The sequence below is a fragment of the Rhinolophus sinicus genome, linkage group LG10, assembly GCF_036562045.2.
Source record: "Rhinolophus sinicus isolate RSC01 linkage group LG10, ASM3656204v1, whole genome shotgun sequence".
NCBI lineage: Eukaryota > Metazoa > Chordata > Mammalia > Chiroptera > Rhinolophidae > Rhinolophus > Rhinolophus sinicus.
In genome coordinates, this window is record NC_133759.1 from 13727408 (window position 1) to 13740685 (window position 13278).

At 40.2% G+C, this 13278-nt stretch overlaps 1 protein-coding gene across 1 annotated transcript in view; it reads right to left on the reverse strand.

The window, feature by feature from the left end:
- Window positions 1-13278, reverse strand: part of OXSR1 (oxidative stress responsive kinase 1) — a 75961-nt gene that overhangs the window by 56947 nt on the left and 5736 nt on the right. Inside the window, exon 2 of the mRNA XM_019727612.2 lies at window positions 370-482. Within this exon, the coding sequence (XP_019583171.1) occupies window positions 370-482 (113 nt within the window). The remainder of the gene's footprint in view (window positions 1-369; window positions 483-13278) is intronic.

Sequence of the window (13278 nt, forward strand, 5' to 3'; positions counted from 1 at the left end):
CTATTAACGAAAAAGTTACAAGCCTTTAAAAATAAAAACAAAAACTTCCAGTTATTTCCCACTCTAACATGAATATACACGAGTATATTTCTCCACTTAAGAAATATGAGATGGGGGCGGCCAGATGGCTCAGTAGGTTAGAGCGCGAGCTCTCAACAACAAGGTTGCCAGTTCAATTCCCGCATGGGATGGTGGGCTGTGCCCCCTGCAACTAAAGATTGAAAATGGCAACTGGACTTGGAGCTGAGCTACGCCCTCTACAACTAGATTGAAGGACAACGACTTGGAGATGATGGGCCCTGGAGAAACACACTGTTCCCCAATATTCCTCAATAAAAAAGAAAAAAAAGAAATATGAGATGTGCATACCAGGAGTTCATCCATGCTAGTTTGACATTTCTCAAGGTTTATCCGTTTGATTGCCACCTTCTCCTTTTTAGGGGCACAATATGCTGCTTGGACCACAGCCGTTGCTCCACTCCCTAAAGAAAAACACATAAACAAATAAATAAATAGATGGACAGATAAAAACATGACATTTCTAATTCCCACACAATTTTAAAAAGAGAAGTTAATCTTTATCTTGTTCCTACATTCAACAACAGGTGCAGAAAAACACTGAAATGCAAGGTGTCAATAAAAATGAAAGCCTCAACCATTTCACAGAATTGCCAATAAATACAACCCCTCCCAAAAAAATCAAAATTGCTGAATATGATAGTGTGGGCTCACATTCCTCTGCTCCTCTCCTCTAAATACAACTAAATACCCTGGAAATAATTCAAAAGACAATCATAAAATGACTCTGAGAGGTAGAAAGAAGGTGACCGGGCTAGATCCTCCCAGTATGAGGAAAGGCATGACTGTGAGTTGACCGCATTTTCCTTTTATCTCCCATATATCATGAGTGGGCCCCAGAGTAGCCTGCAACCTGGAACCACCATCAGGGATAGACAGACAGACAAACAAATAAATGAGAAAGCACTGTTTTCTGACCAAAGGATTGTAAAGAGGCCAGCTCAGCAGAGATCTAGAGGGGAGACAGATTCCCCAATCCCTACCCAGGACAGTGGGGGACCCAATGTACTGGCAGGGTCTCCCCCCTACACCAGACAGCAGCAGGCCACATCCACCACAGAGGCAAAAGGTCCCTGTCCCATACCTGGGCAATGTCCACCCAACTGCCCTTAGCAGCAGCAGCAGAACTGGGGACCTACACCACACCCATCAGTCAGCCCAGGTAACACCTGTACAGATCAAACAGGAGCTCCTGTGGAGCCAGAAGAATAAAGCAGAAGAAATAAAGCAGAAGACACTAGCACTGCAAGAGCTTGGAAAACTAAATTACCACAGGAGTTACACAGCTCACAAAAGTAGGCCAGGGCCTCCGCACTAGACCTAAATAGAGGAACTGCCTACTAAAACAGAAGATTTAAATAGGATCAAGAGTCTCCTAACATTAGTATCCTAAATGTCCATGATACAGTAAAAAATAATAGTAACCACATGTCACATTCCAAGAACCAGGATGTCAACACCAAAATGAATCACATGCTGGAGGATTTTAAAGCAGCCATTATAAAAAATGCTTCAACAAACAATTAAGAATTTCCTTAATAAAATAATTAAAAATCTTAGTACAGATATAGAAGTTATTAAAAAAATGTACCAAATGAAAATTATATAACTGAAACATACAATTTCCAAAATAAAAAATTTGCTGAACTTAGGGACAAGATCAATAGTTTACTCAATCTAAACAACAGAGAGAAAACAGACTGGAAAAAAAAAAGCCTCAAGGAACAATGAAATAAAATACCTAAAGTCCATGTGGTAGGTAGAATAACGCCCCCCCCAAAAGATGTCCATGTCCTAATCCTTGCAACCTGTGAGCATCACCTTATATGGCAAAAGACTTTGCACATGTTATTAAGTTGAATAAAGGATGGGAAGATTGTCTGGATGGGTCCAATGTAATTACCAGGGTCTTTATAAAAGGAAGGCAGAAGGGTCAGAGGAGATGAGACAATGAATGAAAGCAGAGGTCAGTGATAAGCGCCCTAAGCCAAGGAGCAAGTACTGATTGATACTATAAGCAACAACACAGATGAACCTTGAAAACACGATGCTATCTGAAAAAAATTCCAAAGACAGCCTACTGTATGACTCTATATGAAACGTCCAGAACAGGCAAATCTATAGAGACAGAATATAGCTTCAGAGTTGCCAGGGGCTGGGAGAAGGGGAGAATGGGAAGTTACTGCTTGAAGGGTACAGGCTTTCTTTCTGGGGTGATGAAAATACACTGGAATTAGTGGCGATAGTTGCAAAACACTGTGAATATACTAAAAACCAATGAATTGTATGGTTCATTTTAAAATGGTCAATTTTATTTTATGTGACTTTTATCCCAATTTAAAAATGATAAGGGAATACTACAAGCTACTTAAGTTCAAATTCAACAATTTAGAAAAAAATGAAGCAATTCTTTGAAAGCAACTACCAAAACTTAGCCAAGATGAAGCAGATAACCTGAATAATTCTGTAACTATTAAACAAATCAAATTTGTAATTTAAAAGTTATCCAAAAAGTCACCAGACACAGATGGTTTCAATGGAGAATTTTACCAAATATTTTTAAAAAAATAATTAATAGCCATTTTACACAGTTTTCCAGAAATGGAAGAAGCAGAACACTTCTCAACTCATTTTATGAAGCCAGTATTACAAGACCAAAACCAGACACAGACATTACAAGAATACTACAGACCAATATCTCTCATGTACTTAGCTGCAAAATCCTTAACAAAATATTAGCAAATCGAATCCAGCATTAGATGGATAATACACCACAACCTGGTAATATGTCTTCTAGGTAAGCAAGGCTGGTGCAGTATTTTTTTTAAAATCAAAATCAATGTAATATGCTGTATCAACCGGCTAAAGAATTAAAATCATATAATCGCATCAATAGACACAGAAAAACTTTTTTTTAAACTTTTATTTATTTAAGTGTGTTTTTCCAGGACCCATCAGCTCCAAGTCAAACAGTTGTGTCAATCTAGTCGTGGAGGGTGCAGCTCACACTGGCCCATGCGGGGATACAACTGGCAACCCTGGTGTTAACAAGCATCGTGCTCTAACCAACTGAGCTAACTGGCCGCCCCCATAAAAACTTTCTATAAATCTAATACCTTTCATGATAAAAAGCTCTCATCAAATTAGGAATAGAGGGTAACTTCTTTAACTGCATAAAGAACATTTATCTATAAAAAAACCTCACAGTTAGCAACATATTTAATGGTGAAAGACTGAATGCTTTCCCTCTAAGATTGGGGAATAGATAAGGATGTCTATTCTCATCATACTTATTCAACATAGTACCGGAAGTCCTATCCATCACAATAAAACAATAAAAAGAAATAAAAGGCATATGGATGGGGAAAGAAGAAATAAAACTGCCCCTATTTGTAGATGATGATTGTCTATAAAGAAAATCCCAAGGAATCTACAAGAAAAGCTCCTAGAACAAGAGAGTTTAGCAAGATTACAAGATATACGATCAACACACAAAAACCAATTGCATTTCTATAGACTAACACAAACAAGTCAAAACCGAACTTATAAAACACAATACCATTTACAATGGCTCCCCCGACATGATTATTTAGGTATGAATCCAATAAAATACAAGCAGGATCTATATGCTGAAAACTACAAAATAGCAATGAAAGAAAGTAAAAAAAAAAAGGCCTAAATAATTGGACAGACATACCATGTTCATGGATTTTTAAAAACTAAACATAGTAAAGATGTCAATACTCCCCAAATTGACTATATATAGGTTTAATGCAATTCCAATCAAAATCCCAACAAAGTATTTTGTACACATAGACAAGCTTATTCTAAAGATTGTATAAAAAAGGAAGGCGCAAGAATAGCCAACATAATAGTGAAGATGAACAAAGCTGAAGGCTTCATACGACCCAATCTCAAGACTTATTATATAGCGTAACAAGGCAGTATAGTATTGGCAGAGGGAGACACACACACACACACACACACACACACACACACACACACCCCCCAGAACAAAGAACCCAGAAATAGATTCACAGCAATGTGCCCCATTGATTTTTAACAAAAGTACAAAAGCAGTTCAGTAGAGATGGGATAACCTATCAGAATAGGTGGAAAAAAAATTTAAATGATAACACACCAAATGCTGGTGGAAATATAAAAATTGGTATAGTCACTCTGGAAAATAGTTTGGCTATTTCTTTTAAAACTGAAAATGGACTTGTACTATTCAGCATTTTTATGCTTGGGTATTTATCCCAGAGAAATAAAAATATATAGTAACACAGAAATGTGTATATAAATATTCATAGCAGCTTTATTTATAATAGCCCCAAATTGGAAACTACCCAAATATCTTTCAACAGATGAATGGTTAAACGAACTCGGGTATATCCATATGGAGGAATACTACTTAGCAACAAAAATAAATAAACCACTGATATGCACAATTACTTGAGGAACCTCATGGGCAGTATGCTGAGTAAAAAAAGCCAATCTCAAAAAGTTACATATTTTATGACCTCATTTACGTAACATTCTTGAAATAGCAAAAATAATAGACAAAGAGAACAGATTAGTGGTTGCCAGGGATTAGGGATGTGGAGAGAGGGGTTAAGTACGGCTTAAAGGGACTATAACAGAATTTAGAGTGGGATACAGTTCTGTACGTTGAGTTTAGGAGTAGCTACACAAAGGTACACATGTAATAAAACTGCATAGAACTATACACACATGCACACAAATAAGTACAGTACACATATAACCAGTAAAATCTGAATTCTGTGGATTGTTTAAAAAAAGTGCCTAGGCCTCAATTCATCCCCTACCATTAAAATAATCTTCCAACACCATTTGCACAATGTCACTCCTCAGATCACTAAACCACAGCAGCTATTTGATACTGTGCTACTTGAAAACTGAACATGTTAACTTATTTTCCATACTCCAGATGCAATTTATTTTATCCCCATCTCCATGCCTTCGTGCAAGCCATTCACCCTGCTTTCTACACATTAATCCATACCTCCCCTTCCTTTCAAAGCCCAAGTCAAAACTCACCTAACTTTAAGAAACACCATGGAAAACACACTGAGATTCAAACTTAAGCTCCACTGCTATTAACAGGGTAAGTCTTCATTTCCAGACTATGTGCCTGGACATAATAATGCTCAATGTCACTAATATTTGTTTATTCACACATTATTTTACTGTTAGATATTTAAACTGTTAAAAGACATTGCCATGTCTCCTCAAGTATTTGGCATAGTGTAGGTTTATTATGCTTCTAAAGCACTTCATTCTTTACCAAAATACATGAGGACAAATTATCCCCACCAACTCCCCATCTCTACCCATCCCATTAAAACTGTAGTTTTTTCCAACGTTTTAATCACTGGTATCACCACAGACTAACCGTTCTCCTGTACAAATACTCAGCCTTGAGTAGAGATGAATTGTAAACACCAAAAAAAGGAAAAAATGTGCAATCATTAAATTCTTCCCTCTTTTCTCTCCATTCTCTCATCCATCCTCTTCCCAAATACAAAGTAATTTCACCAAAGTGTTGGCAAACAGAGCAAGGGGGAAGAAAAAGTGCTATATGTATTGTACTGTAATTACGTTAAGAAAAAGCAACTTCGGGCGGGCCCAGTGGCTCAGGTGGTTGGAGCGCCTTGGAGCGCCGTGCTCCTAACACTGAGGTTGCTGGTTCGATTCCCACATGGGCCAGTAAGCTGCGCCCTCTACAGCTAAGATTGTGAACAACAGCTCTCCCTGGAGCTGGGCTGGAGTTTGGTGTGAGCTGCCATGTGCTGGCATGGACTGCTGTGTGCTGCCAAAGGCTGCTGTGTGATGCTGCGGGCTACTGTGTGCCACCATGAGCGGCCAGTGGCCAGCATGAGTGGCCAGCAGCCAGCGCAAGTAGCCGGCAGCCAATGTGAGTGGCCGGCAGCCAGCGTGAGCTGCTGTGTGCAGCCGTGGGCTACCGTGTGCCGCCAGGAGTGTCTGGTGGCCAGCGTGAGCAGCCAGCAGCCAGCGAGAGCTGCCGCAAGCTGCTGTGAGTAGCCGACCAACGACTGGTGACCGACTGCCTCAGCCGGGGGAAGCGCAAGGCTCATAACACCAGCATGAGCCAGGGAGCTGTGTCCTACACAACTAGATTGAGAAACAACAGCTTGAACCAGAGTGGGGAGGGGGAAGTGAAAGAAAGGGGGGAAGAAAAAGAAAAAGCAACTTCAATCAGAATGCTGGGGAAAATATTACCTACACACTTTCATACACAGCATTCACTTTAGAGAACACTTACTTTAATAAGACCCTGTCTCAGCCTGTGAAAGAACTAATTAGATCAACTAAAAGAAGTATATAGCAGTTTAACATCTAGGGCTTTAAAACTTAAATTTCAAAAAGTAAAAAAAGCAAAGAGCAAAATACTCTATTAGAAGGATATACATATATGTTAAGTTTTCTGAAAGGCTACACAGAAACTATTGTTTCCTCCTTTTGGCAGTCTCTATATTTGTTTCTATGTATTAGGTAGATCTGCTACATCTCCCAGTCTTGGCAGAGTGGCCTTATGTTGTCTTATCCTGTGGGGCCCCGTGTTGCAGTCTCCATGGTCACCTGAGCTGTATGTTCCAGGAGTGTCCCTTGTGTGGGTTGTGTGTGCCCTCCTGTTGTAGTTGAGCCTTGTCTGCGGTTGGCATGTCAGTGGGTGGGACTGACCCTCAGGCTTACTGGCTGTGAGGATTGGCCACGACCATGGTGTATGAGCTGCTGTGCTAGGGCTGACCCCACAGAGTGGAATTCACTCCAGTGGGTTCTGGTGCCTGCAGAGGCCACCCTTTGGGTGTGCCACTTGTGGGGCTAATTGAGTGGTATTCTGCTGTGGTTTGAAGCTGGCGACTGGGTGTGCTGGTTCTGGGGCATCTTGGGAGGGGATCTTGTGCAGGTAAAGGTCAACCAATGCCTGTGACTGGTCCAGAGCTACCTGGTAGGAGCTACAAAGCCATCCACAGTTGGTCTGTGCTGCCTGTGCTGGACCTGGAGATGTGTAGGAGAGGCCACGGTGGGAACCAAGACCAGCCGTCACCAGTACCGGGCCTGAGGCATCTTAGCAAAAGGCCCAGGGCATGCTGAGGCCTGTGCCACCTGCCAGCTGTCCATAAGGTTCAGTTACTGAAAGAACCTCAGGTTGTACAGGAGTTGGGTGGGGCAGGGAGTCATCAGCATGGGGTAAGTGGTGTTCATGGGGTTAATGGAGATTAAGGTTTGACCCCAGTTCTGAGCCTGGGGCCACTCTGCAAAAATCTCAGAGCACACTGTGGCCAGCTACCATCAGCCTGGGGTCCATGGACTCACAGGCGTTGTCCAAGAAAAGCTGCAGTGCCGACAAACATACTGCCTACCAGTTGCAAAACAAGCCTCTGGCCTTGTGCAAATTCAGTGTGGCAGAGTCCCAGCAAGTCATCATAACAGAGTGAACAGAGCTCACCAAACCAATGAAAATTCAGATTTGGCTGTGTAGGGAGAGAGCTCAACACGAGAAAGATGATATCTGCCCACTGGCTACATGGGAGAACTCAACACAGGGACAATGGTGGTTCCCCCACCCCCCAGCCCTCGCTCTGAAGCCACACAGCTCAGTTTCTTCACATGTCTCTGGCACCTCCTGAGCTGTAGTCACTACGAGGCAGCCCAGGATGAGTGCCTGGGTGGGAGACAGCCTGTGCACAGGCCCTTTAAGAGGACATCTGGGTTTCCAGCCGCCTTCCATTTCACCTGGACAGAAGAAATTCCCCACAGATCTTTAGTCAGATGCCACAGGGGCTCCTTTTCCCAGCACTGGTGCTCCCAGCTACAGAGCCTGGCGTGGGGCTAGGAACCTTGGCTCTTCAGGAAGGACCTCTGCAGCTGAGACATGTCTCCAGATTCTCAACTGTCACGTGTGGGTGTGGGGCCAGCTCGTTTTGCATCTCCACCCCTTCTACCAGTCTAAAGGTGGCTTCTTCTTTATATCCTTAGTTGTAAGACTTCTGTTCAGCCAGTCTTCAGATAGTTCTCTAGGTTGACTGTTCTAAAATTAGTTGCAATTTTAATGTGGTCACAGGCGGAGGCAAACACAGCATTTACCTACTCTGCCACCTTGTCCAGAACTCAGGATACAGAGAAACTATTAAGAAGGTTAACTGGGAATGGAAAAGGAGCATTTTATCATAAGAAAACAAAAGAAAAAGGAATAAAGTACTGATAGATGTCACAACATTGATGAGCCTTGAAAATATGCTACGTAAATATACCAAACACGAAAGGCCATAGATAGTGTAGTTCCATTTATATGAAATATCCAGAATAGGCAAATCCATAGAGACAGAAAGCAGATTAGTGGTGGCCGGGGACTAGAGTAAAGGGAGAATGAGGTGTGCTGCTAATGGATATGGAGTTGCTTTCTGGAGCTATGAAAATGTTCTGGAATTAGTGGTGATGGTTGCATAGCTATGTGAATATAATGAGTTGTACACTTTAAAAGGGATAATTTTATGGTACGTGAATATCTCAATAAAGCTGCTATTAAAACATCTCTTGAAGTACGCCACCAAATTTCTATTAATGTGCTACAAACATCAAAAATTGAAAACAATTTACAAATATAACTATATCATTCAACAGAATTTGTGTGAAGCACACATACACAACCATAGTCAACACTGACATGGATAGATCCAAATCACAATTATAACAAACTAAGTGAAAACTGTGCACAAATTTCATGTAATGTAAAATTCAAAATAAAATCTAATATTCAAGAACACATTTACCATTCAATGACATCATCCAACAGTGTACTCGAACTACTTTGACACTGGTTTAGGTACACTAACATTGCTTGATAAAAATGATCCAGTAGGCTACTATGGAGATAGTTTGCAGTTTGTCTGCTTCTTGGCTGAGCTCTCTTTATTCAGTACATGAGTAGAGGTCAAAGTTCGTCAGAGTGTTAGTACTCACCATTAAGATTCCTCCCACTCCCATCCCTTCCTCTCTTAATTCCTGCTGTGTGTAAACTCAGAAGAAAACTTATCAATTCTCTCTCTTGCCTTCAGTGAGAGGCCACTGCCCTACTCTGTGAAACACCAGGGAGCATGGAAGCTAATCAGGCAGGTCACATAGCTGTCTGGTAAGACGACAGGCATTCTCAAGTCACAGAAAAGTAATGTGGCCTCCACAGGTTACCTTTGGTCCCAGATAACAGACATCTTCTAATATGTAAATATGGTTCCTTTCTCATTTTAATTTTCACAAATGTACTGTCTCGTGGTATTCTTTTTAACTAGTATTAATTCTCAAACCAGTTATTCTATCCCCAGGTAATTCAACATTATCTTATACACATAAAATCTGAAATACCAGCTTTAAACATACTAATGCCATGTCCTACAGAAACCAAAACTACACTGTGGTTAAAAATACAGATAAAGAATATCTGATTTTAAGTTTAGTTGTTATCAATTCCTAGTCATCATTAAACACAGAATTAATTTCACTAATAATGAAACACTAAACCTAGGTATTAACCAATCATAATTGTTTATATACTAAAGTACCTTTTTTTCACTAAAAGATTCACTCACTTAATAAATCTCGCTAGGAGCAAGATATTAAATTCTGCTGTAATTTAACAAATGGCCAAAAGACAAGTTGCTAACGTTTCCCACACCTGATGATAAAGAGACGTGTAGGCTCCAGTTCTTCAACAACCACTTTCATTGACTGCCATATGATCTTCCCAAAACAAAAACCAAAATATTGTTCAGCAATCACAAATATTTTAAGGTACTAACATAAAAGATTATGGTGATGCAATAAAAACTCCCTACTTTCAATACCACTAATTCAGAACAGTCAATCACGTTCTGTCATCTCAAAAAAATTTACTTAACAGAAAATACAAACTACTCATGTAATTATGAGGATAGGGAAGAATATCTTAAAATGTATAATGATTTTAACTACTCATCAATTTTTACAAGAATTTTAAAACAGGATTAGAGATACAAATTTTAAAACATTTATCTCTTCATGTGGAATTTTTCAAACTACAAGTCAACTTACTGAGCTTCACCATCATTTTTCTTCAATAGAATCAAAAAGAAAACATCAGTCTGCATTGCACATAGTAAAGAAAATGCTATTTTGGAAAACTTTTATTTCAGTACAAACACACATGCGAATGTATAAAAGGTACCTCTTAGAAATGGCTTTAGTCAAAGTGTGAAGGCTACTGCCCTAATGACCTCTAATAAGCATTAGTCTAATATGAATAATAATACAATGGAAAATGTAAAACAATTTCCAATAAAACAGCCTAATCCAAACTGTCACCATATTACACCATGGTGCATCTCAATGCACCATTCCCTATGTCCCCACTTCTTCACTCCTCTTCTGTCCTCTCCTAGTTAGTTCTTAACTTCAGTCTTAATGTACATTACACACCAGAATGGATTTATGCACAAAAACATGAGTGAACTATCTCCTAAAGTCCTTCAAACTGGCTAGCTTCATCTCTTGAGACAGAAAAGAACCTACGCAAAGACATGAGGACTAAAAAAACATTCAGAGTATCTCTCTCCACTTTACTGGACTCAAAAATTTAAGAGAAAGTAAAAAATGCATATTATTCTGTAAGGAAAAAATAAATCAAATGAACCTTATCAGTTGAAGATATTTCCCCCAAAATTTTGGCCAGCCATCACTGTAGCAGATGCATGTTCTAAAAATTTTGTTTTTAAGTATTCTGTAGTAAGGTTTTGCATTCACTAAAGAACTAGCCCAGACGGTTCATTCTGAAAGATGAGTAAGGCACTGTCACCTGAACCATGGAAAATACAGGAACTTACAATTTTGCAAACACTTCTCTAAATAAGGCCTCTTGTCAGAGTCATGCTGAAAAGTAAAGCTTCTAGAACTGGTGAAACAGATGTAAGAATAGTCATCATAAAAATCATGCCATTCTCTCCACACAAAGATGAAAATAAAGACATACTACCATATGCTTTGAGTAATTATTCAAGCAGCCTGATGGTTTTGCAATGAGTCATCCCTCTCTCCTGTTCACTCTGGTGATCTCTCATCTGAACGGATGCTAACTCTTACATCCTTCTGGATGCTCCAGCCAAAAACCTTCAAATCTTTTCTCATCTAATCCTAAGGGCAGAACTCTAACTTCAAAATATGTTATATCCAGCATCTGACTGCTTCTCACTACTTCCACTGCTACCTCTCTCTCCCCTCTGGATAACCTCTCCTTCCACCCTTGCACCATTTACAAAACTATTCTCCAGCCCAAAACTATTCTCCAGCCCAAATTCTCCTTTTCAAAATAAGTCAGGTCGTATCAATTCTCTGCTCAAAACCGGCAATGATTTTTCCATCTTACTCAAAGCAAAAGCCACCCACAAAAGTACCCAGAATGACTGCCGAGGCTTCACACGATCTGCCGGTCAGGACCACTTCAGATCGCTCACCTGCCCACCTCTCACCGTCTCACTCTGCGCCAGCCACTCTCAGCTCCTTGTCCCTTAGTCACGATGCTTCTACTTCAAGGCTTTGCTCCTGCAGTTTCTCTGTTTGGAACACACTTCCTGCAGATAACCACAGCATTCACTTCTTCGCCTCCTTCAGGTTTTTCCTCAAATGTCACCTTCTTAGGGAGGCTTTCACTGACCTATTTAAAACTCACCTCTATCCCTAGCAAACCCCAACCCCTTTCCCTGCTTTATTTTTGTCCTTCACCACCACTCGATTATAAATTCCAAAAAAGCAGGGATTTCTGTCTGCTTCACTGCTGTATCTCTAGCATTCAGAACAGTGCCTGACACATAAGAGGAATTCCCAAATATCTGTTGAATAGATTAATCAATAAAGTAGTGGCATGTATTTTCAAGAAAAAAATGACTTTCTTGGGGCAGAACAAACACAAAACAGGCCCGTTTTCATGGGCATTACCGCATAATTACCACCATGAGCATGAATTTTTATTCAACACTTACTCTGTGTACCAAGTACTATGCTGAGCACTTTCTATACTTGCTTTTCTTTTTCCCATTTAATCCTCACAGTAATCCCACGAGTTAGGTATTACTGATCTTACAAAGCAGTACAAGAAAAGCAATGGAAGCAAAAGTAAGACTTAATAAGAGGCAGAATGGGGTCCAGAAACCAGAACTACATGATGGTTCAACACCATGCTCTTAATTGGTAGGCAGCTGCCTCTTTAAATTAAAGCTAACATTTATTAACTGATTACTATGTGTCCGGTTAAATTATTTACTTGCAATGTCTTAGTTAACTACTTTAATTAAAAAGGAAAAATGAGGCCAACATTTTTAGTTGCCTATCCAACATACAATTTTCCCTTCTCCTTTAATAAAAGAAACTTTGACCTGCTTTGTTGGAAGTAATCATGTGCCCAGCTGAAAAGCTTAATTTCACAGCCTCCCGTGCAAATGGCCAAATTACACACTTCCAATAAAACAGACATGGAAGTCACTGAGTAAGGCTTCCAGGAAAGAAAGTCCTTTGAAAGGGAGCCAAATGAGTTGTCACGTGCCTTTGTCCCTTTGCCATATTCTTCCGGCTTGGAACACAAGCACGAGGCGAGGAGTGGAACAATTATCTTGCCACTATGAGAGAGTCACATGCTCAGTGCGGTGGAGTGAAAAACGGGGAGCCTGGGTGCCCGATGGTAGCTAGGCTGCCACTCCAGTTTTCTTGTTATATAAAGAAGGAAAAAGCATTTTATTCAGCTACTATTATTTGTTTCCCACTACATGAAACCAAACGCAATCCCTGTTTGCTACAACCTTATGAGGTTGTGGGCCCCAAACTGGCCTTAACGGAAATGTCACCACAGCCAAGTCTTTCAATCAGGGGAAGAAAATACACTTAAACATTAAGCATCACTCTACTGAGACAGTCGCATTATGTCTTTCACATTTATGGAGGGGCTAGATAGAGGTAGGATCCTGGGATCTGCGTTTGGAAACCACTACTTTAGACATCAAAATGTGTGGCTAGTGAACAACTAATGAAAATAAAAAAGGAGAGGGAAAGTAGAGAATCAAGCTAGTGGGTTGCCGTCACCAAAGTGTCACAGCTGGGTGAATCATCGCTTACTAAAAACAGATCTTGAAGAAC